Raw genomic sequence first — 27,442 nt, forward strand, 5'->3', positions numbered from 1 at the left:
ACACACAGGCCGAAAACCTAGAGACTGAACCCAGGTGGACTCAAACCCATGCCATCCCGCAGTCAGAGTCCAAACCACAGCACCTTAGGCCGCACAACCACAGAGGAGGACAGTCTAATACATAACTGATACAAATTCAATATTTTTATCCTCAACATTACCTGAGAAGGTTCTGTGATAATTCCGTTGGCAGACCCAAGATAAATAAAAACCTTGCCACCTTCATCATATGGAGCTCCAATTGCAATGTCTTCATAACCATCAAGATTCAAATCGCCTGCATTTGTTATTGCAAAACCAAACCTGTTGGTGGACAAAAGAAAGTTGTTAATAATTATTAACAATAAAAGAATGTATGTGTAGTACATCAAAAACAATGATTGATTGATTGATTGATTTATTTCGTCCATGAATCACATTGTTTTGCATTTACATGCAGTGATATTGAACATGTCAATTTGTATTTACAGGATCTTAAAACTTGCAACATAAGAGTACAATGAAATACAGAATATGTACACATGAAATATAGTAAAATACAGTGACATATAGGCTGTTATGAACTACTGCAATGGAAATGTTACCGGTTTCCCTTTACAATAACATGAGCATTACAACAATAATATACTGTCAATACAGTGCATGATTACAGTGGAATATAATAAAATATTATGGAGTATAACAATGAAATACGATATATGTATACAGTCAAAAGTAAAAAATGAAAAAATAAAGAATATAAGAGAATAAAAAGATAGAATGAAATTTTATTATTGAATGCTTAGATATTCATCAATTGAGTAAAAACAATGTTCCAGTAAATATTTGTATAGTTCTCTCTTAAAAGCTTTGCAGGTTTAGATTGTTTTTATGTGATTTGGTAGCAGGGACGGCACAACGGGTGGGCAAGGGTGGGCAGGCACCCACCCAAAAATTCCTCTGCCCACCCTATTGCCCACCCAAAAATATTCAAGAAGTATTAATAAGTATTTAGAAATATACGAATGCTTCAATAAAAATATATAATTGTCTTGACTCTGTGCATATTTTTATTACGAATATTGTTGATACGAGAAAAGCTCACAATATCATTCTGTATGAAGTTTCGCTGCTTTTTGACTTACATTAGTTTACTGAATAAGATCGAAAATAGTAGCAATATATGCCGGTGGCTAATATCTATTATTTGCAATTAATCATATTTTATATTTAAAACTTAAAGCATAAGACTTGTGATCTAGTTAATACTTCTGTGACTACAAGTATGTATTACAATATCTATCTACAGCCAAAGTGCACTTATACCAAGGTGGGAGTACAGTCACGGACACTGTTGGGTTGTAAGGATTCCACTGAAAGTCAATGTTTTCATTACAACCCGGCCGTGTCCGTGACTGTACAAAACATACAGGAAGAATATCTAGAAAAACCAAATAAATAAATAAAAACATATTCACTTCACATCACTTCCATACGGTATGCAAAGGAACTTCGATTTATCACTAGGCTCCTTTCACCTACCATTTTGGGTAATGGGCGACTTCTTTCGCTCGTGTGGTCATTGTCAGTAACTGAAACGGTTTCCAAGAATTTCAAACCGTTATGAAGAATAGAATCTCCATTTGTATGAAGGTAAGGTGTGAACAGGAGAAGAATTGCCACATACGGTAGCTACAATGATCAACTTTTTTACCAAACTATTTGAAACGTGTTTCTCTTCTCAATCTCTAGGCATATTTCTATTGAACCACATCGAGCATTTATTTCTTTTTCCTGCATCGGTCGGGTCATGATTATTAAGCAAGTGATGAAATAGATTTTTCGATGTTCATTTTGCACATATTCCTTTCTTTTTGCAATTTTTAGTTTTATTTTGTGTGAAAAAACACGTTTTTATGCAAGGAAAGTGTAATGCATTGATATGATCCATATTTTTATGTGACGTCACCAGTAGAAAATATGTCACTAATGTATTTATTTTTGTGAAAGAAAGCTTAATTTCTTTGTTATTATATGTAATGATGCACCTTGTTTGTAATGTATATCTGTTGTTTATTGTATTTTATGCTACATTATGGGTAATTTAAAGTATCTTTGTTTGAGAGAGTGCACTATACGAATTTGTATTTCTAAACATGCATAGATGTCAGTTTTGTTGGTAGCATCTTTTTGTAAATAGTGAGTGATTCATCTGTACTTGAATCTGTGTTCTCGAAATAGTATAAAAGCGAGGATATTGCGTAAGAAATAACACACTTTCGCCACGAATCGACGAAGCTTTTAAACTTAAAAAGAACTCCTCTGTGTTGTGCATACATCTTGGTATGGTAGTTCGGGGTGCAAGCTAGGCCTATGTGATCATAGGTACGCCGATAGCCATGCATTGATGCTATGCACAATACTGCAACCATTCTACGTTAAATAATAAAGCTAGCCTAAGGATTAATTTGGAAATAAAAGGCTAAAGAGCAAATAGTGGCTCATTAATTATTGCTTATCTCTTGGTGTGGTAGTTCGGGGTGCAAGCTAGGTCTATGTGATCATAGGCATGCCGATAGCCACACATTGAGTTTAGGCATTTTTAGTTGAGTCAATTCATCGACAAAGCAAAATCCTTGCCTTCGTCTCTTGTATATTTGCATTATAATTGCCATAAATAAAGAATAAAACTTTTTAGTTTATCTAATGCAGCAATGTGGTTTTATTTCTCTGTGCTGTGAATATTGTCTTTGCCTAACACTATCCCTGTACCTGAGAGGAGTCTGTGTACTTCGCCGAGTCTCATCATTCACCGCTGATTATTATTACGTTATTAATAATAAATATAATAATACGTTTAATAGTATAATAATACAGATGAATGAACGTATCAGCATAATGAATAAAAGTACTTTAAAAACTTTTCTAACAGGCATTAATTAAATACAAAGATTCATCTAGACGGGGGCTACACGCATCAATTTGGAACACTCCTATGAGCTAAGTAAAAGAATCATTCATTAAGCATGAATGAAGAGGCACTGCTCTTTTCAGTTAAAAACTCATAATATTATTACAATTGTATACTCAAAATCATTCGTTTAATTATGGACAAAGACCAAAAAGTATTTCTTCACTTTTGTCAGGGTTTATCATACTTTCTGTAATCATCCTTGAATGCTTAATGTAAATAAGACATTGTATCTCATGAAAAAACAAGTTATTTCCTGTTGGAAAGCAGGTCAATAGGGGCAAATAAAGGCGGGCAGTTGAAATTTAGCAACTGTAAATGTCGAATTTTGGCATAACTTGCTTTCTGAATCTAAAACGCTAAAATTACATTTCAAATTGTTTTGCTGCTAGGTTGCTTCACTCCATGAAGGATTAGGCCTTGTTCCTCTCCAAGGGACGGTGCTGGTTTCACACATACAAATTACTTCTTGTAGCCTTTTGGTGTGTCTTCCATTCGTAAAGAATGTGTTCCATATTTTTCATAATTGTTGCATAAATTAAGCAATACTCTAATCTGCCACCTAAATGTCACCCTTTCTTCCCCGTTACACTCTGGACTGTATTTTGCAGACTAACAAGGCTCTGGCGTCTGTGCTCACATCCGGTATAATCGTCTGTGGACCTTGTTTTGTGATCTGCCCATGTGTCTTTGTGACTGTCCTTTCATCTATTCTATCTTATCACAATTCATACTCATCTTCGTGATTAGCCAAAAGTGGACTAAAACCGAAATCAAATAAAACAAATCAATTAATCTAATCTATTTTGACCAGCAAATTAAGTATAGTCTATGTTAAATTCCTTCTTAATTTAAAGGGATAGGACAAAATATCCACTTACAAACTGAAGTACACAGTGAGCAGTTGAAAGGCATGGGCAGGGAGATACAATGAAGGGAAGGAACACTTCAATGAGAGAACATGGAGTCACTTCCTACTCTTTCCTAGATTGGAGTGGATCGAGGGAAATTTAATCAGAAGATTTGGCAAGCAGATTACACGTGCGTGCGAATGTATGTGTGTAAAAGCGCGAAAGAGAGAAGGTGGTAATACAAGCAGAAGAAAATGGTGTAAAAAGATAAATAAAGACATTCAACAGCAAAGAGAAAAGATGAAAGAAATACCAAGGAATGCAGGATAGGGCGAGAGAATACGTGTTTGTGTAAATCATACATTTTATATCTGCCCACCCTAATTTATCAATATTTGGCTCATGCCCAGCTGCTGAAATTTTTCTGGTGCTGCCCCTGTTTGGTAGGTTGTTATACAAGAGAATCCCTGTGTACCTAGGTCCTTTTTCATATAAAATTGTATTATACAGGTATTAATAAATTAGTTTTATTTCTTGTGTTATAATTGTATATGTTATGGTGGCACCTAAATCATTCATGGAAGTTTGCTTTTACATAAGAGAGCAGGTGAAAGCATGGGAGTGGCTGAACACCTAGATCCTTGAACAGCTTCCTACATGGTTCCTTTGGTCTTGTTAAAGGAGGTTTAGCCACTAAATTAAAGAATTCTTATTAAATTATCATCACTACAAGGAGATAGAATAAGAAAATTAACTTGCATTTAGGAACACACATGACATGTGCTATGGTTTTTAACTTTAATTTCTAGGTAAACACAAAATTGTTTAAATTCAGTTTCGTTACTCTCCTCTGTGGATCTTACTTTTTAACAGTGTTAATTTTGAAATTGATACAAATATGTGATAAATTCCTAATCATAAAACATTTTAAAAGTAAGGTGTAATGAAGAAAGTTTCTCCAATGTCAGTCAAATTTTATTCAATATAATTTGTTACTTCTATCTATAGCAAATGGTGACAATTTTCTATTTTTTCTAACACGTGAAATTATATCTTTAAATATAGTTTATAACACATGCATAATTATAAGTATGTGTGTGCTTCTGTGATAACTGAATACATACCTTGATTCAGGTTTTCCAACCAATTTAATACGTGACTTTCCTAACAGCCCATTTTCGTAAGAATTGAGGTAGATATAAACAGCCCCTCCACTCTCTTTGTCATGGTAGAATGGTGCCCCAACCAATAAATCTGGTACCCTGTCAAATAAAGAGATTTAAAATAATTCACCACCTTTGTAAACAAAAATAAATAAAACTAGACAAATACATGCAAATTACTTATCCAGGTTGCACTTCTATTCATGAAGAACTGTAACAATGGAAAGAATTTTGCTTTATAAAAACTTATATTTAAAGTTGCTGAAATTTAATAACAATATGTTTGTTAAAAATACTATTTTAAATAAAACAATATCACAAAAATGTTTCAAAATATTATAAAAACAGAAATTTTCAAAATATTCATGATGCCACTTCAGATGAAATATTAAATTTTGAGTTTTGAAATACAAGCATGTTACACTGTATCTAGTAGACATGAATAACTTACATTTTAAACAATTTTTGAAAAAAAAAAACTGTACTTGCTTTTTAAGTTCACATTTAAAATTATATTTCCATTTGAGCATGTATATTTTCCAATCTAAGTTTAAACAACAACAAATCATGCTAACTCAACTGGGAGCTGCATGATAACATGTACAAATTAATGTTCATATGAGTTCGATTCCAAAGATGATGTGACTACCGATAAACCAGCAAAGATAGTGTTTGTGTAGATTTTGATATCAACTTATCAGTCACTTTTAAATATTAATATATTCAATTTTAGTGATGATTGTATTTGCACTCGAATTAATGTGACATCTAATGAATATTTCCCCTGAACATCATCCATCTTATCAACAAAAGTGACAGAAAAGTCCAGTAAAATAAGAAAAATAGAGATATAACCAAAAACAAACAACGACCCTGGTGCTCAGTTTGTATGTGACGAAACCCCAGAAATGTGCTATTTAGCCATGGGCGTCCGGAAGGGGGGGAAAATGAAAGTCAACCCAAAAATAGGAGCAGATAAAAAAAAAAAGTATTATCATAACTGCATTATTTGATACAATATACACAAGAGGTTCACAAAATCAGAGTGAATTAGACTTAAAACTAGACTTAAATGTATTATTTTCTCTATTTGTTCTAAATTCAGTTTCAGCTGAAGGTTAATTCTGATGTTCATGACAACATACCCATCATTGTTCAAATCTGCAGTTGCAAGTTCATATCCAAAACTAGATGCAAATTGCTCCCCATTAATAATCAATTCTGGTAGCATTATGCTCTCTCCTTCTCGCTTCTTTGTAAAAATGACCACCTGCCCAGTGCCATTCGACCGTGGGGCACCTGCAGCATAGCCTGTACGACGTCGGAAAAACTCTCCAGCTGTCACAGACATACCTGCAAATACAAAGGTGTCATCAACATCCAGTGACGTGCGGTGATATCGACACTTGGGGTAGCAATCTGTGGCATGCCCAAGGGGGGTTGATGGGGGTCAACCCTTCCCCTTTAGGGCCCAGTATTCCTAAAAACAAGAATGTCAAAGGTGGGAAAAGATTGCAAATTGAGGAATGACTACTAAAAAAGGTACCTGTAACTCCTCCTAAAATATTTGACTACTAAGCCAGAAATCCCGGGTTCGAATACTGGCCTGTCCACAGGTGTTCTTTGTGTGTGTCCCTTCATCAATTTTATCGTATCTTCTTTGCGATTAGCCAAAGGTGGCAGAAAAGCGAAGTAAAATAAACCAAATAAAAACAATCAATCAATGATTTGATTTGATTTTTGTTACTTAGAGTTGCTTTTTGCCACATTTCATTAATCACGATGATACAATAAAATTGATGAAGGGACACACACAAAGAACACCCATGCCCAGGTCGGGGTTCGAACCAGGAACCCATACTGTCATAGCATGCTGTGATAATCACTCCCCCATGGACGTCTTAAAACAACAAAGACGAGAGAAAAGTGCTAACCATCCTGATACGTGGGTATCGGTAAAGCAAACTGCATCTTTCCTCAGTGGTATTTTTCAATTGGATTTTCGAAACACCATCTTTGTACATGATTAATACTCTTTTGGGGAAAAATTGCATTGCTTGATTTCCCTAATTTATCCTTCTCACGATATCGTTACTGAAGGATCCAGGTTCTAGCCCTGGCCTGTGCAATACAAATAATTTCTTTCCAGTGCATCTGCAAGGCACTGCAAAATCAGGAGTACAGAGTTCTCTGTTCATGATTGTTCCTCATGACTTCCATAAGTGCATTAGTTACTTATCGCGATTAAATCTATACAGCTAGAAAAAAGTGAAAGGAGGTGGCAAAAATTCAACATATTAAAGGGGGATAAGGTGGTAACAAAATACACTTTTTTGTAGTTTCTCCAATAATATTCATTTATCTTCTTAAGTTCTGGGATATATTTCTCATTTCAAATTATTTCATTATTCACTGCAGAGTACAACACACAAGAACAAGAATTCGCACTCCTCATGGGTTCGAATCTCCGCCTGGAAATGGATATTCTTTGTGAGGTCCCTTCATCAACTTCATCATATTATCTCTCATCCTAGTTTCCACGATAACCAAATGTGGCAGAAAAGCAAAGTAAAATAAACCAAACCAACAACAACAATAAGGATGCACGTTTTCTTGCCCAAATAAATACATCCATATTCATGACCATTAACCTAACCCGTTCTTTTTATTGGGGGCCAAGAGATAAGTATATTTAAATAAAACACTACTAAGATTACTAAGATGAGAGCAAAAGAGATCGTGAGAAATGTTTGTTATCTCTTCTTTATTTGAAAAAATAAAAGCAAGCATCACATTTCCAAGAATTTTGTCTGTACATAATACGTTCCCATTTCATAAACAATAAAACTATATTTTGACATCCCACATTATACATACATATTATAAAACGTGTATAAATTTGCGATGTAAATACAGAGAACATAAGTAAGGCAGATATTTCTCCCCCGAGTTCTTCAGAGGATTTATAAAGGAACCGAAGGGAAACCAATCCCCTATCTGTTCCTATAGCAGATAGACTGCGGTACCATAAACCACGATTTTACAACCATTGCAGCGGGGTAGGGGGGGGGGGGGCAAGTGAGATAGAGGAAGAAATCTTCCCTTCCCCTTCTTCCCTTCCCCATTTCTACCTGAAACTGGTGAGGTGGAGGAAACCCCAGCTAAAGTAGCTCCTTCCAGTCTCGCCTGCTCTCACCTAGGGACGAGAAGCACGTGAAAAAAGAAGTGTTGTATGTGAACTGCAGTTTCAACAAAACAATAAATATTGTGATTTGAAAATAATTAGAGATGTGAGATTGATTGATCTATCTCTGCTAGACTAGCTACTCCTCAGTGCATGTCACTGTCAACATCTTTTCCTTGACTCAAAATTACGCTAAGAGTTTCTTCTAAATTAGCACTTATTGCTAACACCAACACCATATCATGACTCAAAATAAAAAGTAAAAAAAAAAGAAAAAAAGTAAAATAATCATCTGTACGTAGCACTTTAGCATAATGAAGAGATACGTGAGCCTATTCAGCAAGTAAGTTCCAACAGACTTGTAAAAAAAGCACATTTATTATGGTGATAATCATTACACCATATGCTACATTTCTGTGTAGTCAAATTTGAAAACAAGCTTTTCAAGACCCTTGTCGAGAAACCTGATGCCTGATTCTGTCAGAAGTTTCCATTCACACCATGCACATCACTGTTGTTTCAGAACAGATGCGCTTTTCTTGCAGGAGGCGAAGGATCTGCAAAAGCTTGTTTTCCAATATGAGAAGTCCTTAACAATAACAACTATTGAGAAGTACCTTGCGTTTTTTGGAAAACCTACATGTAGAATGTATACAAAACTATATTACTCTCAATATAGATCAAATAATTTCATCAGGGAAGATATGTCATGAATTTATGTTGTTTCAACATGAACCAAGCCAGCCCCCGTGGCATAGTGGTTAGCACATCGTGCTTCGATACCATGGGTCCCGGGTTTGAATCCCAGCCTGGGCATGGATGTTTGTGAGTATCCGTTCATCAATTTCATCATATCATCACTCATCACCATCTTCAAAGGAAATTTGTGAGCAAACTTTTAATTTGTGAATATCGCATTAATAGGGGCTCCATGATATTAACAAAATTTTAAAATTTAACACACAAAATAAAATTGAGTTTACTATTAAATGAGTAATGGAAGTTAATAGTACAACAGAGACATCAGCTAGCTGAATCATCTTCTACATCTTACCTAAATAACTGTACTTGTCTACTGGTGACTTGTTTTCTACAAGTGGTCCATAATAGACTGTTTTATCCCTGTCAAAGTAGTTATCCAGAACACTCAGCACAAAAACAGTTCCTCGCCACGTGTATGGGCCTGGAGTTCCAATCACGGCTGTGTCATCCAGTAGAAATCCACTCGTTCCTGCCTGACAGTATCCAAACTGCTCATGAGCTCTGTAACATTCAGATACTACTCAAACATTTTACTTGACTTACACTAACAACAAGATAGCAGCCAAATATGCTCGGAAACTTGTTAACTTTATATTTAACAACTGAAAGACCTTGAGTTATGTTAAGTAGACTCAGTGGTGGCTGGTGGTATGAACCCTTGAGTGGATACCAACCCCATTAAACAATTTCCATGCACGAAATACAACTATGAGGTAAAAACTAAAAAAATAAAATAAAAATAATAATTATAATAAAATAAAAACACTGGCTGTAGGCAGAAATGCTGGTGAAGCATGGAAGCAAACAGAAGGTGAAGTGGAGTGGAAACATTTTGATGTTTTGAAGATGTCATTCATCGAAAAATACAATAAAATAAATTGTATTACAGATTTAGTTGGGTGTGCATGTGTGACTGTGTGAATAAGCAGATGCTGCCACTGAGTAGGCTGTTCAGCAATTTCTTATGCAAGTTAACGATTAACTTTTCCCACCAACAATTGTGAGGAATGATGTTAAAATATACAAAAATAAGCACTACACCACATAGATAAATCCAGTTTAGAAAGTCAGATGTGGAGATCATATATCACCTAATGAAAAGCCGCTTGACAGGTTTTGGCTTTTGGTTTCTCCATGCACAGTTCAAGGCAAGGTGACTGTGGACTTGAAGCGGGACTATACCCCTAGACTTGATGACGAAGCATTACATTTTGTTCAACATTTCAAACAGAAACATTATGCACACTCCAGACTTCCATAAAAACAACTGCCAAGGGTACAGGGCTAGAAAAGTTTGTGATTGTTACAACAACCACATCTTCACTGTCGAGTAAGTCTCCAGATTGGAATCTTATCAAAAATCTGTATAACTAGTTTAATTAAAGAATAAAAGAGCAACACATGCACCTGAAGAGTCTCGTTGAGCTTTTGGAGCATTGCTTTGCTTATATTGACATCACTTACACCCACTCTCCACACTCGTGGAGCCCAAGCTAAAGAGAACTGTCATCGTGGTTTGGTAATGGAGAGAAGTAATGCCACATTGGGCATGTCATGCAAGTGGGTCTAATTTTTTATTTGGTGTACTTACTCCAATTCAATTAACAGGTTAAAAATCAGGATAAAAAAGTTTAGGCTACACATGACAATCAAAATCCTGAAAAGGGAGGATCTGCTTCATTATAATAAAAAAGGGGAAGGAACAATATTTATTCTAGTTTTTTAGTTCTGATATACCTAAACACTGGTAAAGTTAAATATCAATCAGTTCAGGAATAAAAAAACTTAAAACAAACTGGCATGTTTGTTACCTCTTTTGAATGTAAATGGTTCTTAAATAATAATAATTTTTTTTTGTATTAGATGAATTTTTCATAACAAATTTACTGCAGTGGGAACAGTAATATGGATGACACTTCACATTAGAAAAATGAAGTTATCCTCTTTAGTTAGAATGTTATAATTATAAAACTTTTATTTTCAGTAAATAAATACACATCTTACAGGTAGCATTTCAACTTCAAAGAATAAAACTGATCCACTACAAAAAATATTAAGAATTTTTATTGGAGTGGAGAAGGTTACATAATGTCGAACTACATGATTTGTATTCCTGTCCAGATATTATTAGAATAATTAAATCAATAAGACTTAGGTGGACAGGTCATGTGGCACGAATGGGAAAGAAAAGAAGAGTTTACAGGATTCTTGTTGAGAAACCTCCTGGTAAGAGACCTGTATGAAGGCCAAGATGAAGATGGAGGGATAACGTTGAGATGGACCTGAAGGAAATCGGGAAAGATTGGATTGATCTTGCCCAGGATAGGGACAGATGGAAGGTTTGTGTTTGCTGCAGCCATAAACCTTCGGGTTTAAGAAGGCTAGAGGGTTATAGTTAATGTTCTTATTGGTTACATTGGATATATTCTCACAGCAAATATTTAATGCCTTCTCTCCCTCTCTCTCTTGCATGCTGACACACTCAGACACACATTTCCATAATCTTAAAATTTCAACTGAAAACACTCACAGAAACATGGGAACATAACATGCATACCTATTGGTCGGCCTTCCCTTGCACGGCTCCCAGGCTTCATCAAAATCCAGGTGTTGAGTGAGTGTGTAGCAAAGTCCCTGTCCCCACCTGAAATCGGGTCCTTTCTTCATGTATCGGTGAGCACAAACCTTGAAGGAAAGACGACTTGGTATATTATGATCATTTTGGTGTTTTAACAATTTCTCATTAAGTAGTGCTTTTAAAAAGATTCAGAGGATGTGACAAAAGCTTATTGGGTACGAGTGCCTCTGGTTCCAATACAATGATGCAATCAAATGGTTAAAACGTTAACAGAATTTAACAAAAAATAACAGTAGTTTAGGCATACAGAAGATGTAAACCCAAAAAATCGAAACAATACATGAAATTCTAACTCAATTTCAGATTGACTGATTGAATTCGTGTTTCAAGTCCACTTTATGCACAGTAAGGCTAATTGGAACTGGACCTACAGTTTAAAGTGGGAACGAATCACTATGTGCCTCTACCGGGTATCGAACCTGGGACCCCTTGATTACTAGGTGATAATGCTACCACTACGCCATCGGGGAGGCCCTCATTTTGAGATAAGTATGAATTATTATTAGTATTATTATTATTATTAAATATAACAAAACATTATAGCAAACAATACAACAAACTGAAAAGCACTGAATGACTAATTTCTTATAAGAAATATCTTTTCAAGAGGAAAAACTTTAATCTTTGGTCTTTCAGCCATCTTTCTCCTAAATGTCCTGGTGATGTAAGTCCTTTGGCTTCAAGATGAAGAACCCCAGAACTCCTGCTTCTTCAATAAAGTACTAGAAATGCGTGTCTTGGAGGAAGCAAAGCATGAGAATAGCATGAGAAAACAGGGAACCTTAAGAGCACAAGGTCTAGGAAGTTTGTTGGGCTGGGTGAGATAAGACCTTGGCTCCATACAGCTTCTGACATTTTACCCTAGTCGAATAGCTGTATGCAGAACTAGTACTTTGTTGGCCAACTCAATAAGGGTCAGAACTTCTTACATCTGCTCCATTGAGAGAATTCTCCATTCCGAGAATAAATCCTGTTTCACTCAAGTTTCAGAATTCCAAATGTATGAAAATTCTAGCTCGATCATTTCAACATTGTTTCCTTGTATTTTTGTGATACTTCGAAAAAAATTGAAAATGAGTTACAGATTTTGGTTTCTGAACTTCCATTAATCCAACATGTCAGATGTTTCGGGGGGGGGGGGGTTGAACCTTAGAACCCCCTCTAAATACAGCCATGCTTTGAAGCTTCAAGTTCGTCCAACAATCCAGGTATTTTGGTCTTCCAAAGCAAGGATCATCACTGATGCTGGTCTTCTTGTCTCTACAAATGGTTCAACTGGACCATCTTGGTATTGGTCACTCCATGGCCTTCCACAGCACAAATTCCAATGCAGCTGGAATTGCTTGTCAATTGTTTTCTCATCGTGAAACAGTCACGTGTCACTTGTTATTTCATCTACTAATGCTTCCTTTATTAGCATTCTCACCTTTTAAACTAATATATGTTTTATTTCATGTTATTTCAAATTTCAATATTTCTAAAAAAAATAATGAATAAAATGTATTTGGACTTACCATGACTTTCCCCCCTGATCCATGACTCCGAACTGTGACCCCCAGCCATTGGCCATCTTTGATTTCATCATTTCCAGGTTCAGTCAATTTGTCTGACTCAAAATCTGGGAAGAAAAATATGCTATTACAAATAACATCATGTTGTTGTCTACTCCAACATAGGGACAGCCCTGAAACAACGCCACTTGTGGATGATTAAAAAAAAAATTCGAAGCATAAGGTCTGGATTTGGTCTAGTAGAATTTCAGAAACGATTACACATAATAACAATGAAGTTGCATTCTAATATTATATAGAAATAGTCCTTATATTGTTTAAGTGTGTGTGGTTGATAGTGAGCAGATTTTCCTTTAGGTTATGAATGAACTGAAACACTATTCAAAAACTGTCTTCTTAATAGAATCTCACAGGAACATGTGCATCTAGAAGGGGGAGGGGGAATATGACCATCATTTCAATCACAGCTTTGCATTTGCACTAATAAAGGACTAACAATTACAAGTACAACTGGTGCTGATTCAAAGTAATTGTCATTTCAATTGTGTTTGCTCAGCAGCTCTTTTATCTTTCTTGCACCTCCCTGGGGTAAAAAATATTGCACGTGTACATGTACAGGAACTTTTGCTTTATCTTTAAACCAGATATGTAAGAAGTTCATAACAATCACTTTTAGAAGCTATAGACACAGAAGTATCACAAATATTTCCAGTAGAAACTACAATTTGAAGCTGCTTCCGATACCACTATGCTTGTAGCACCATGTTGCATTCTGATATTGTGAAAATGAAAAGGTAAATTTATTCCCATATCTGCAAAGGCTTTACACACAAAAAAAAATAGGGAGTGTTGGGAATGTGTGGATAAATCACTGTTATATCACATATACAGTGACTCCTCCTCCTGTTACTGTAATGTTCACAGGAAAAGTGATGAATTACTTGATCTTAAAGAATGTAGAAGTGATGGGGGTTTGCTGTAAATAAAAATCAGTGATTCTCCTATTTTCAAGTGGTTTTTATTAAATCTCAGCAAAATAATCCCCACTGGCATGCAATTTGTATTTTTAAAATAGACAGCAAACCTTTAACAATACCACACTGTCCATTATATAGAATTGGACAATAGGGAGAGATGCCAAACCAGATTTTCCCTTGGTAATCACACCAAATCAACAAAAGCAAATGCCCTAGCTGCCTCTTTACTGGTGTCATTTTAATTAGACAATAGTATTTGGTTCAGAATACCCAGTTTGTATGAAATCATCGTACATGACTTCTTGGGTTTTATTAATAAAACAATTAAAAAAGCACACAACTTGGGATTTTTACCCCATCCCCCACATATAAGCTGGCGTTGTTTAAGAGCCTCCCATGTTCTAATTCGGTGAAATGTGAAACAAATCAGCCAGAGTTATCCCATCATTCTCAACTCGCTTGTCAAGACATTCTCAGTCCCAACATTCCACAACAATTGCAAGACAATCCCTAAAATATAGCAACTCTGGCCGTGTGTAGTCCATACAAGTCTATCACACAGGCATTGTGCTTTCAGTCGACTTACAAATTCATACACATGCATATGCACTGCAAACTTTGCCTAAAATTACTTGCCAAAAAATGATAAAAAATAAAAGCGAAGTTCAAAATCAGGAAAAGCAAAATGAAGCGCTGCAGGTGAAAACAGCACTAAAACTTAAAAAATATGTTCCGCTGGAAAAATCAACCGGGAATTGACACTGGATCATATGAGTTTGATCCTTGCGAATTTGTAAATGCTGAACTGTCATCTGGAACACAGCTAACAAAGTGTCTGGACTTCATGATGTACGTCGCGCAATTATATGTAAAGTATAACTGCTATGAAAAAATGTCAAGGGATAAAATGTGGGATCAAAAAAATTTCCAATCAGTACGCCTACTGTTAATGTTAATTGAAAAATTTTCTCTTGTGGAGAGAAAAAAAGAAAACACAAAACAAAAAAGTCACAAAAATTAGGAAAGCAATTGAGAAGCAAAAGTCCGAAAGGACAAAAACATTTCATGCTACATGCAACTTAATCATGCATTTGATTCATGCACCACGCCACCACAAACACAAGTCCATGCTGTTTGTCAAATTGTCTAGAATGTGGAAGTATGGTATTAAGATGTCATTGTCGCATTTCACGTCTTCCTTCAAAAGCGAAAAAACCTCTTCACCAAGAAGATAATTCCCTTGCCTACTATTTTCGATTCTGGCACATGAAATTATAGTTGGCAGAGTTCATTAACTCCACCAATTCAATTACATTTCAACAGAATAACAATGGCCAGAGCATCACATCCATTACCATTGTAGCTAATGGCTACAGTTTTAAGCTTTCTCCCACAAATTGCTGAAGTCTGATGATTCAGTTCGTTAAGGTTAATAAGTGTAATTTCTGTTAAATGGAGAGCGGAAAATTACAGGTGACCTTCTACCGAAAATGCTTCTCACGTGGGATCAGCTAACCAATCAATTACTCGCGATGTGGACGTGGACCATTACCTAAAGGCGAGTGGAAGTAATTGCCTGTTGTCAATTGGCTCAGTTAATTTCCTTGAAAGCCTATTAAGACCTCACTAGCATGATGACAGAAGCAGACAGTCTGCACTTTTCCCCCTTTTGTCTAGAGACGAAAAACAAATATGTGCAACAGACAACGGTGTGCTCAAGAGAAAAGGTGACTGACTGGTGATGCAGTCCCATTGCTTCAGCCTCGAGTACGAGGGTAAATCAAAAGTCAATCACCCCAAGGTGGTGGCAATATACAGGAGGGGCTTCCAGAATATTCAACATGTTTAGATGCTGCATCCTTCATTTTCTGAACGATAATAATACGAGGGTTCATCAAGGGAGGGGGGGGGGTCCCCGAAGCAGCCCCCCCCGCGCTTATGCTCCGAATTTATCGGTTCCCCCGCTTTCTTTTCCCTTCTTTATTTACAATACAATACGAGGGTTATCCAGAGAGTTAAGTTCGAAGATATGTTACGTTGTTTTGCTTTTTATATCTTTATCGTAGACTGACGTCGTTTGCGTTAGAAGCCACCTCGTTGTGATCGTGGAACCGCCACCAAGGAAGAATTTCAGATGCTGAACCACATGAAAATTACGCTTAGATGCTGTGTCCCTGATTCTCAGTGTTCGGAGAGTTACTTTTTAAAAGTAACAGAGTTACTAATTTTAAAAATTACTCAAAGTTTAGGTATTCTCTGTTGGATTTTTTTACAAACAAATTACACACTATCAATGATCATTAATTGTAATAATATGAATATATGAAGACTTATAGTCTATGCGTTTTATTTATATCTATGACACATATGTCTTCACATATTAATATTATTAAAACAAATAAAAAAACGAACAAAACACTGAAATCTTCAGGTGCAATTATTAATGACGAATTAATATAAATCGCGAATGTTTTCAATTTAGCGTACAACGAAGCCTAGCTTCCTTGCCTTAGACGACTGTACAAAAGCCTTTCAACTTGAGAAGACAAACAAGTAGAAACAGAGTTGCAGTTCCTCCAGGTTACGAATTTATGTGTCGTAAAGTAATTGTTCATAACGTTACTCTTGTTACACTTCCAGCTATTTACATTTTAAAGTAGCTAGTTAACAGTTAGAATTTCTGAAAACAGTAACTACTTCCGAACACTGCTAATTTTCTGAATAATATTATAATGTATAATATTCTTTTAATGTTATATGCGCTATAAATTGTCAGGTTCACTTGCCAGTATGTACTTGCCCATTTCCTACGTACTCAACTAGTTCGAAAATCCGAAGCAAAGCTACTCTTCACCGATGTCTCGAGCACGCCAGTATTATTCATACATAGAAATTGCATATCCAAGTTTGAAGCATAGTGAGGGTTAAATTTATTCCAGGTTTATATGAAATGCAAGTTCCCAAAACATCTTTAATCACATTAACCTGTGAAGGCATGCAGACATATCGATTAAATCGGTTGACCTCCACCACGATGTATCATTTGGTTGTATTAGTATGTATCAGTAGATTAAGGGGGCACGGGCACAAGATGGGTTCCAGTGAATTAAAGAAAATTTCCAGCTTAATAGTCACTGCGGTAGGTGTCGATATAGTATTTGCGGCTGTGCTGGCAGGCAGATTGTCGCTTTCATAGTACAATGGTTAGTATTCGCATGCTAACGGTTAGTACAGCAAGGTGTAACAGGAGAGGACAAATATTATTCGTGCAAGTTCTGAAGAATTATCGGAAAGTTATTATACAAAGATTTTAATAACGAATATTAATTAGATAAAGTTTTATTGTATCATTTTGTGTTCAGCATTTTTAAAAATTGAATTTGAGCCATATATAAAAATTAGAATCGGTCTCTGGGAAATATTACTTGGTACTGGTTTAAAACAACAATATGCAAATTCTTTACACAGAAACGTGTGTTATTCTCTCATTTTCTTGCTAAATGCAAATTATTCCTCCGGCAAGTTGAGGTGGTATTATTATTATTATTACAGTAGACTCTTGCTAATCCGACCATTTATTGCAGAGATATGTAGCTTAGCGAGGCCGCATGAAATATTTTGGTTTATTCTTTATTACGTTTAAAGTTACAAGTTCACTGAACTGTGTACAGTAGACTACTTCTTGAAAAATTAAAACATGGGATCATGGCAAAGAAAAAATCAGAATGTTTCAAAATGGTATTTGAAAGAGGATATAATTTACATAATATTACGATTAGGACTGGGCCGATACCGATGCCCGTCTTGGACGTTATACAAAATTCGAAGTTTCCATTAATTTTGTACGAATATTATTTGAAACTAGGTTAAAAACAACCATTGTCCTCCACAATTGCGTCTTTTATCTGTAACGTCACTTGTTCTCTCTTGGGAGGACGAAGAAACGAATCTTCAAAGAACGCGTGTGCGAGGAACTCTCCATAATTGAGAGGTTGGATTAATAAGAGTCTAGTGTATTTTAAAACGAGGGAAATTATATTTTTCTGTATGCTATACAGACTTCATTCACCGTTTAAAAGAGAGAGAGAAGTGTTTCGTTCTAAAATCGAACGGGTAACTATTATTTATCACTTGTGAGAATTTATTGAGCCAATTACTTATATTTCCTGAGAAAAGTATGGCCAATTTAACGTCTATTTCATAGTTTCTTGTTCGATAACATTTAAATGGCTGACTTTACCATGTATTTAAAATATATATTAATTTGTTTTTCCTTTTGTCGAAGAAATTATGAGTGAAAGTCTCATTGTTGACTTTGAAGCTGCAATCGTGAAGGGATAAATTTCTAGGGATATGCGACAGGTTCGAAATGGGCAAAAGGCAACTGGATATTCTTTTCCAACCATGCAAAACAAACCTCACTCCGACTTACACTTAGCATACAGGCCTGCTGGATCTGGAAGGGCACAAAAATAACAGTTGAATGACGCTGGAAACAACTGACAGATACTACAAAAAATGAACAAGAGAGTTTCAACCCTCTCATATTTTTTTTTTTAAAAAAGAAGTTTTACACTGTGACATCAACACTAACGAGAAAATGTAATAATCTGGCAAATCAAAGATATCAAGAAACTACAGTCTTAATACATATACGAGTAAAATGAATCTAAAAAAATAACGAAATATTCTAAGAAATATAATTATGTAAACATAAAACAGAAATAAACAATACATGACGCTATGAGCAAAATTGAAACAAACAGAAAATAAAGAATGCTAGTTATAGAGAGAGCTTTCCACAGTAACATTTATCTAGCGAAAAACATGTAATCATTACACAAGATCACAGACAATTTCGTCTATGTACCCAAAAAATTGCAGAGAAAAAACACATATATGATGAAATTATGAGAAAGCAAGTCCCATACTAAAAGCTTCCTACAGCATACTAAGATCAGTTACAATAAATAGCTTATTTCCTACACCTTTCATATATCAAAAATTTAAAATGCTTCTTATCGTTCAACCAGACTAGGCGACACTTAACGGGGACAAGGTACAGTATCATAACAGTCGGATATTTATTTCAATTCGGAAGAAATTCCCACGAGTTAAAAGGAGGAGGGAAGAACACCTGAGTTGTAGGTTTTGAATTTCTCCTCACATTGAAAGTGTGTTACGTTGACAAAGCTTATTTAAAATATAATTAGTACATGTGTCAATTTCTGTAGGGGTGGTCAGACCGTAGCATAAAATTTAATAGCAATATATGATGAAAATGAACTAATAATACACCATTGCCGATTTATTATCGTTGTTATAAACTTAGGAGAGACTTGTATTTGATCCACTATAAGAATGGAAATCCGACACAACTGCTTTTCTTCAATCTACTGAAATACATATTTTAAAAAATGTTATTAACTTTTACACACTTCTTTCAAGGAAACTCTTTGAAAGTATGGAGGAAATGTAATCCAATCATAAAGTTTATATTTTGTAAGGTATTACATCAAAATCTTAGTTCTGGAATTTTGAAAACTCGTGGATCCATTTTGAACTGCGATTAAGTGGTAGAATATGCAAACATGAAGTTTTGATCTCGTTCATGAATTTTATAATTTCCTTCGTCTAATGCATTATTACTTTCATAATTCTTGTGGAACACTAATTAATTCAGCTTTATTTCGTAGTCTACTACAATAACAATACACTTTCTGTTTTTTCTTCCAATTTGAAATGAAGGATGTCGATTTCCGGTTGGGGAGGAGTGTCAAGGGTGCATTTATCTTAAGTTTTAACATGTTCGCAGAAGTAACACTTCCATAAGAACCTATCTCGTTTGGCTCTTGAGCTTCGAAGGATCCTCTGTCCTTGAAACTTTCATTTATTCTTATCTGACATGAGAAGTAGAGCAACATTTCTGTATTCAGTTTATGCACAGACACCGCTGAAAATTCTTAAAAGAAGAAGTAATACATTTCAAATAAAGAAAAACTATCATAGCGAATTTGCAGAACATAGATCAACAGGACCTTATAATAATGTATACGAGAACTGCACACTGATGTAGGCCTAGTGGAGCCCACAAATTTCCAGTGTATATATAATCCGTACCTCGTTTCCCATCCGTGACCACTTGTTCACAGTCCTTTCTGTCATTCGTTAGCGGACACTTGAAAAGCGCTCCGGATTTGCTCGTATTGGGCTGCAGGTTATTTCCCAGAGGAGCTCCTACCAGCAACCTGCAACAAAAAGCGAATATGTACTAGGTCTGTCAGTAATATAAACAATGGATACAAAAATGTGTCTTATGTATATGTTTTCTAAAGGAACAAAAATGCAGAACACTATTTGAGGATGCTAACTTATAATCATCACCACTCGCAGACAATATTGCTCTCCTTACAATACATTAGCTAGAGTACAGGAAACTCAACGAAATGGTCAGTAGCAGGGAGTCGTAACGTACCCAATTTGCGTTACACGGTACGTTCCATTTTGTAGGAGGAAGAGTATGGTTCAACTGCTGGTACCCATGTAACGTAACGAAATGCAATATCTTATAGAGTGACGTTACAAGGAACGTAACAAAATGTATTATGGTAGATATTAACGTTATAAAGGAACGGAACGAAATGAGCACATTGGAACATAACGTAATATGCAATATGGTATATACTACCGTTACAAGGACCGTAGTAACGAAATGCAATATGGTATATACTAGCGTTACAAGGACCGTAGTAACGAAATGCAACATGGTAGTAAATAACGGTACATAGGAACGTAATGAATGCAATCCTCCGTAACGGAATGAAGTGAAAGGCAATATGGTCAATTAACGTTACATAGGAATGTAACAAAATGTAAACCACTGTAGCGGAACGGAACAAAATGCAGTTGGGTACATACCATCTGCATAAGGAACGTAAATAAATTCAGTATGTTAGATGTTAACGTTACAAGGAAAGAACAATTCACAAATGTTAGGTAGTAACGTTATAGGCGCGTGACGAATATAATCTATTTAACATCAAGGAAGAAAAAGGAATAGCCCAAGTCTCTTACCTTTCAGTATATCGTATGGGATTAATGTGTAATAGCCGTTAAAAATATGGTTGTTTGTAAAAAAATGAATTTCAACCAGGGTTGATAAAGGGTCAGGAATTTTAAATCAATTCAATTCCGGTTCAGCAGGGAATATTAGCAAGCATAAATGGATCTGGACCGTAAAGAGCCTTTTTATGTTTAAAATATTTCAATTCGTTCCAGGAACCTTTTCTCCGGATCAATTGAAATACGGCACAGGGACCTTCTTTCCGGATCAATTTAAAGACTGTCTAAGTTCCATATTGAAATGAAAGAATACGCAACTTGGACCGAATTAAAACTGTGCGATAAAGAAGGTTCCGGTGTTGTTGCGGAACCCAATAGAACCCATTAGAATTTATGGGTTCGTGGACGTTTAACAATCCTGATTTGAAAATTACATTTTTGGCTCGAAATTGAATACAGCTTCCAACTAGTGTAGAAATGAGTAGTCATAGACGTGCGCACGGGGTGCAAAGGGGGGCGGCACATGCCCCACCCCCTAATCATTGACGTCTGCCGATATTTTCGACGCAGGGACAAGCAAGGTATTTTTCCATGGGGCATATTAACCAGATAATAGTGTTGCCCGCTCAAGAAACACCACTTGAATTCGAAATTATCGCATTCCTGCATTCCCATTATAATAATTAATGTACATTACTATGACTGGGATCAAATTATACGCGTGAAATATATACTTTTAGCTGACATTCGTTTTCTAAAGGGGAGATGTGGCCATCCTCGCCCCCTTTCAGATTTCCATGCTCCTATATTATTATACTTTAATCCAGAAATTTAGGGTTGAGGAATCTTATCACCGGTTATTTAACGATATTATGCTCTTGAAGAAAATTAAGTATTTTCAAGCAGATGAAAGTTCACAAAGCAACAACGGCGGAAGAAAGTGCAGTGGCGCAACCACAGGGTGCAGGGGAGATTAGCTCTCAAACTTGTACGGAAATCAATTCTAGGGGGTTAGGGGGCAAACATTGAACTATAGAAAGAAAGGTTACAGAATCTAAGAGTAGCAAGACCAGGGAGTCGTAACGTAACGAAATGGAACGGTATTTTCAATTACGGTTTCCGTTACGTTACAACCAGAAACTGAATAACTTTTTTCGTGAACAGAAACGTTACCTCAGGTATATGAACATTACGTTACAGGTGTGCATAACGGTACCGAACCATAACTGATCTGTAAATCAGTAGGTCGTTAGGTGACGCTTTAACGTTACATCCATTGCCGGCAACCAGTAACGTTACAGGGTAAGAAACAAGTTCGTCACGATTGACTAGTAACTTTAGTGTGTGTGGAAAGTGATAGTAACGTTACAATTAACCAGTAACTTAATTGAGGTCACGATTGTTAAAACGTTACACTCTTTGCTTCAAAGCAACAACGTTATTTATAGCTGGTATCATACAGACGTTCCGATGTGCAATAACGTGTCCGATGCCGTGTTCCGGAGAGAATAACATAGGCCTCTCGTATAATTGTGCTCGTTACTTTTGTAACGTTACAGTTCTTTCCCTTCACAAAAGTCTGTTTCAAAAAAGTGATACACATATCCGTTACGAATAGTAAATACCGTTATCGAAGGCGTTTTCGAAGAAGCCTCACAATTATGATCGGCAGCATACTAACATTACAGCATTTGACATTTTGAAAGTCATTAAATTATAATACGTATTTTCGTTTTGGATGTCAGTGAAAAAATGAAATTGTAAAACAAAACGTTTGAAAACATCCGTAAACAAGATTCAGCGTGACAGAAGTTCTGGTTATTGGAATTTACTGATTAACTATGTATTTATCACAAATATATTTATTTTCTGCATACTAAATCACTTTACGTGGATTTGTTCTAATTTGATTATGTATGCAAGATGAATTTTAACATGTGCGTTCACTTTATACGATAGAAAACAAACGTTTGTTGTAAGAAAACGTTTATGTATATCTTTCTCTCTCTCTCTCTCTCTCTCTCTCTCTCTTTTTCAGTTTACATGTGTTACATCAATTAAAAAATACAGTATGTTTGGCGATGAGAATGATTCATGCTTAGATTAAATTGCTGAAGGACGAAACATAAAGGACCAACCAAGGAATCATCTGTGCTACGCGTTCATCCACGTAAGCGAGAGGCAAGCTTTTTCCTATCGGAAGACGAAAAATAATTATTTGCTGCACGACCTTGATAAGGCGAACTGAACCACAAGGAAAGAAACCTGTGCAGACCCGCAACTCCTGTGCACTGTACTACTACCACGTGGAGGGGAGGGGGAGAGTTGACCGTTCTTCCTTATGGGCCGAGCTGAAGAGTAGAAGAGCTGTGCGGGGACTTTTCGTCCAAGGTTTTTTCCCTTGTGTTCGCTCGTAGCAGCAGCAGCACCACGCAAAATCGGAAAATGTGAATCCTCAAACTTTGTACACGTGACCTTCGGTCACGAAGCAGCCGAGTAGACAACGCCCTGGGGCGATATGAAAGGCACTTTTAGCAAGTAGAAACTACGTAGAAACGAAACGTTAGATGGAATTGTTGTACGAAACAAACGAAACCGCGTTTGTGCAACTGGTTTGTGGCTAGACAGGGCCATTGGACTCTCAAGAAGGCAAGAATTGTATGGGAAGTGATTCTCAAAACTAAGCGAATAAAAGGACAGTATATTTTATCATTTACAAGGGCCCTCATCCGCTTACAATTTTGAAAATTACTTTCAGTAATTCTTGTCTTCTTGGACAGGAGGTTCATTAAACTTTTTGGTGTAGAAACAGACAGAGCGCCCACCTACCACGTTTGAAAGAAGAGCATAGGCAGACATGAAAGTAATTTTCAAGTACGTAAGGACGACAGTCGACGTGAACATTGAGCAACGTGTGACTGCGAAATACAATCGTAACAAAGGACAGGATTCTTCAAGAAACAGTAATTTCATAAAACTTCCTATCATTAACTCAGTTCATCCTTTTATCCTCTTTTGTTTGTTATACTTTTGTATTATTCTTGTTTTATATCGCTTTTCTGCCACTTGTAGATAATCGCGACGATGAAGATGAATGATGATCATATTAAATCTATGAAGGGATGCTTACAAAAAAAAAAAAAGCCATGCCCAGGTGTCTACTCGAACTTGGAATGTTTGGTACCGAGTGTATGAGTGGACCACTCAACGACTTCGGTCTTCGAGGCTACGGTTTCAGTTGCAACATGCAGTATAATTACGTTTCTACTACTACTACTTATAAAGCCCCCTTGACACATGAGATACTACAAATAATTTCAGGCATACCCTCGAATTTTGATTGCCTGGCACTTTTTTAAAGTAAGTAATGAAGTCACGTTTATATTCATATTAGGCCTACGACTAGCTCGAACTAAAAACGCTTGTGAAATACTGTGTATATGTTATCCTTCTGAAGTGAGAAACTTCATATTCTGCTAAGAAAATATGCATGAAAAATTATATTTGTAGCTACTACTTGAAGAATTCAAATTATTATGATGGAATTTCAACTTACGTATACTCTGCATATAATGTGTTATCGGAGAGGAGTTTTTGTCTCGCAGTCAATTTATTTTTAGTTGAGGAACTCGAGAGTAAGTTGGAAATATTTAATGACCCACGTTGTGGTGTGCTGTTCGATTAATCAGAATTGGAGTGAGAGAAATCTGTAGTTAAGGTCATTCAACACGTCAATTTGTAACTGTGAATGCAAGTTTTCTTTGATTTAGCGGGAAATCAGTTTGCTATTGTTGTAAGTAATAAATTGAAACATATATATTTTCTGCTCGAGTAGGAATCCACAGCCCTTATCCAATCAATCACTTTCTGTGTTTGAAACTTCTGTCTAGGAAATCTACACACAATTTGCTTTTAATAACAGAAGCTTCAAAATAACCTATCCATTCTTGTCTTGCAAGTAATGTTTGATTTGATTTGTTATATTTAACTTTGGTTTTCTGCCACTTTTGGCTAATCGCGAAGACGAGGATGGGTGATGCAATGACAAAATTGATGAAAGGACATCACGAAGAAAATAATGAAAACAATACACAGGCTGGGATCTGAACTCGGGACCTGTGGTGTCGCATTGTTCATGAAATAAAAACATAACATGTATAGTGGCTCAAATTAGTAATCGAATATGTAGCATTTTGCTGCATTTCTTCCCAATATTTCGAAATTAACAACATGTACATAAATATAAACGATAGTGAAATATTTATAGGCATTTATTAAAGCTATATTCCCTGTTACATTTTTTTCTTTTTTAATTTTGGGTGCGTCAGCACTTAGGCTATTTTGCAACCGCCACGTTATACGGGGTCCAGCCCCTTACCATAACAAATAACGTAACTGTAATATCGAATAACTGAAATATTAAAATATTCTGACTTAGGTTAAAAGCTGAGGCTCTAAAGGGGCACTCAGCACACATGACAAAAAACAGAACACACAGAATTATACTGGCCATAGGGTCAGTCGCCAGAGCCTCGTTAGTCTGCAAAGAGCAGTCCAGGGTGTACTACGTGGAATGAAGTTGACGATTGGGTGTACTACGTGGAAGGTCACCCCTTACACCCCTGTTACGGTTTCAAATCTGAGAATAGTTATTTATGTTTTGGTGTGAAAGAAGAGATCACTTTAATATTCAGACAAATCGTGAAAGCCTTCTGTTTCTGTTAAGCTACGTTTCCATTCAGACAAGTTCCAGACTCATGACGTGCAACATGTGCCGGCGCATGTTGCGCGTCATTTAGTGTACTCGTACTGCTTCCAATTCAAAACTACTTCTTCAAAATACGTCCGCAACAACACTGGAGTGCAGGATCGCAGTGTAGCGTTGTGCAGTGCTTTAGAGTAGTCAGTGTTCCTTCTCTTGTATTGTAATAATTTGGTGGTGATTTAACTTGGGTAAAGATGAACAATAAAGCTATGGCGGGTTTGTTGGTTATGGCAGGCGCGTATCATGAATTTCTAAAAAAAGAGGCGAAAACAACCTAGATGGTGGATTAGAAGTTTTCTAGCAAAAAATTAACTCGTTGATGAGAGACTTACGTCTTCAAAGTGGATACGAAAACTTTGTAAGAATGACTGCAAGTGATTTTGCATTGTTATTAAATCTTGTTGGACCACAGATTGTAGTCGCGTCGTCTGTTTCTACTCTAGTTCGTATGCCCCAGGAACTTGCTGCAGGCTGTTTCCATTGTCCGCCGCGCACGTTGTGCGTCTTAATCGTTTGGGGCAATTTTGTCCCCGGCACTTGCGCCGCGGCATGTTGCAGACAGTTTCCATTTCAACAAATGCTTGGCACATGCAGCGTCGCATGCCGCGTGTCATGTTGCGCGGTAAAATTTGTGGTAATAGAAACGAGACTTTACATAGTTCTTTTATCGGTCAACTACAGTGCGGGGAAGAAACAATTCATGCTATTTCCTAACTACGTCTGTTACCAGTAGCTCCATTGCCCTTGACTGAAGTACGAGAAAAATGGGTAACAAAAACAAAAATACAACATTTGACGAACTGCAGCTATTTATTTTTACCTAACCAAAGGGTGCAGGTACAGGGAAATTAAAAATGTTAAGTACATGTAAGAGTACCGTGGGTGACGCAATAAAACAAAATGAAAAGGAAAATGAGGTAGATTCCGTATCTCAGAAAATTCAACCAAGAGAAATAGGAGAACGAAATGAACGAGCTTCAGTATGAAAAATAAAGACCCTTTCCTCACCCCCATCCCCTTCCCAAACCAAGGGCTCCGAAAGCAGCAGTGCAACTTGGAGCAGGCACTGGGACTGCTGTACGTTCAGTAGCGTTTGGTCCGAAAGCGAAATTCCTAGAAAAATGCCACAGTTCGTCCGCGACGGTTTAATGAGTTGCATTTCGCCCGAGCCTGGCTGATGATGGGTCAGTCATACCTTGACTAACTGGTGGCAGCGGTGGAATTAGTGACTAGGATACCTCAGTTAACAACTTTTAAAACTACATTGCATAGACAGCGGAGTGTAGCGCAGGAGTGCAGACTCAGTCAAATCGTCGAGAGAGGGGTCCCGGGTTCGATACCCGGTGGAGGCACAAGTGGTTCGGATCCCACTTTAAATTGTAGGTCCAGTCCCGATTAGCCTTACTGTGCATAAAGGGGACTTAAAACAACAAATAAAATCGTTGAGAGGAAGTGAACTTGGATCCAGAAATTTTAGTCATGGCAGTCAACACTACTACTTCTAAGCAGCTCCCATAAGTGACTGAGGTTAGAATGAAAGTTTGTCTTGTTTTAAGTTCACTTGTATGCACAGATAGGC

General features: G+C 36.5%; 1 protein-coding gene across 2 annotated transcripts in view; it reads right to left on the minus strand.

Annotated features, from left to right (window-relative positions):
* Positions 1-27,442, minus strand: part of mew (multiple edematous wings) — a 313,875-nt gene that overhangs the window by 33,650 nt on the left and 252,783 nt on the right. The window contains exons 2-9 of one of the 2 annotated variants that reach the window (XM_083120731.1): positions 20,157-20,284; positions 18,469-18,492; positions 13,063-13,166; positions 11,468-11,595; positions 9,203-9,411; positions 6,110-6,317; positions 4,926-5,063; positions 162-303 (exon numbers count right to left, since the gene is read on the minus strand). In XM_083120731.1, the coding sequence (XP_082976857.1) occupies positions 162-303; positions 4,926-5,063; positions 6,110-6,317; positions 9,203-9,411; positions 11,468-11,595; positions 13,063-13,166; positions 18,469-18,492; positions 20,157-20,284 (1,081 nt within the window). The remainder of the gene's footprint in view (positions 1-161; positions 304-4,925; positions 5,064-6,109; positions 6,318-9,202; positions 9,412-11,467; positions 11,596-13,062; positions 13,167-18,468; positions 18,493-20,156; positions 20,285-27,442) is intronic. The other variant, XM_083120732.1, reaches the window with a different exon arrangement.

Source organism: Lepisma saccharinum, chromosome 4, assembly GCF_977018435.1.
Source record: "Lepisma saccharinum chromosome 4, izLepSacc3.1, whole genome shotgun sequence".
Lineage (NCBI taxonomy): Eukaryota > Metazoa > Arthropoda > Insecta > Zygentoma > Lepismatidae > Lepisma > Lepisma saccharinum.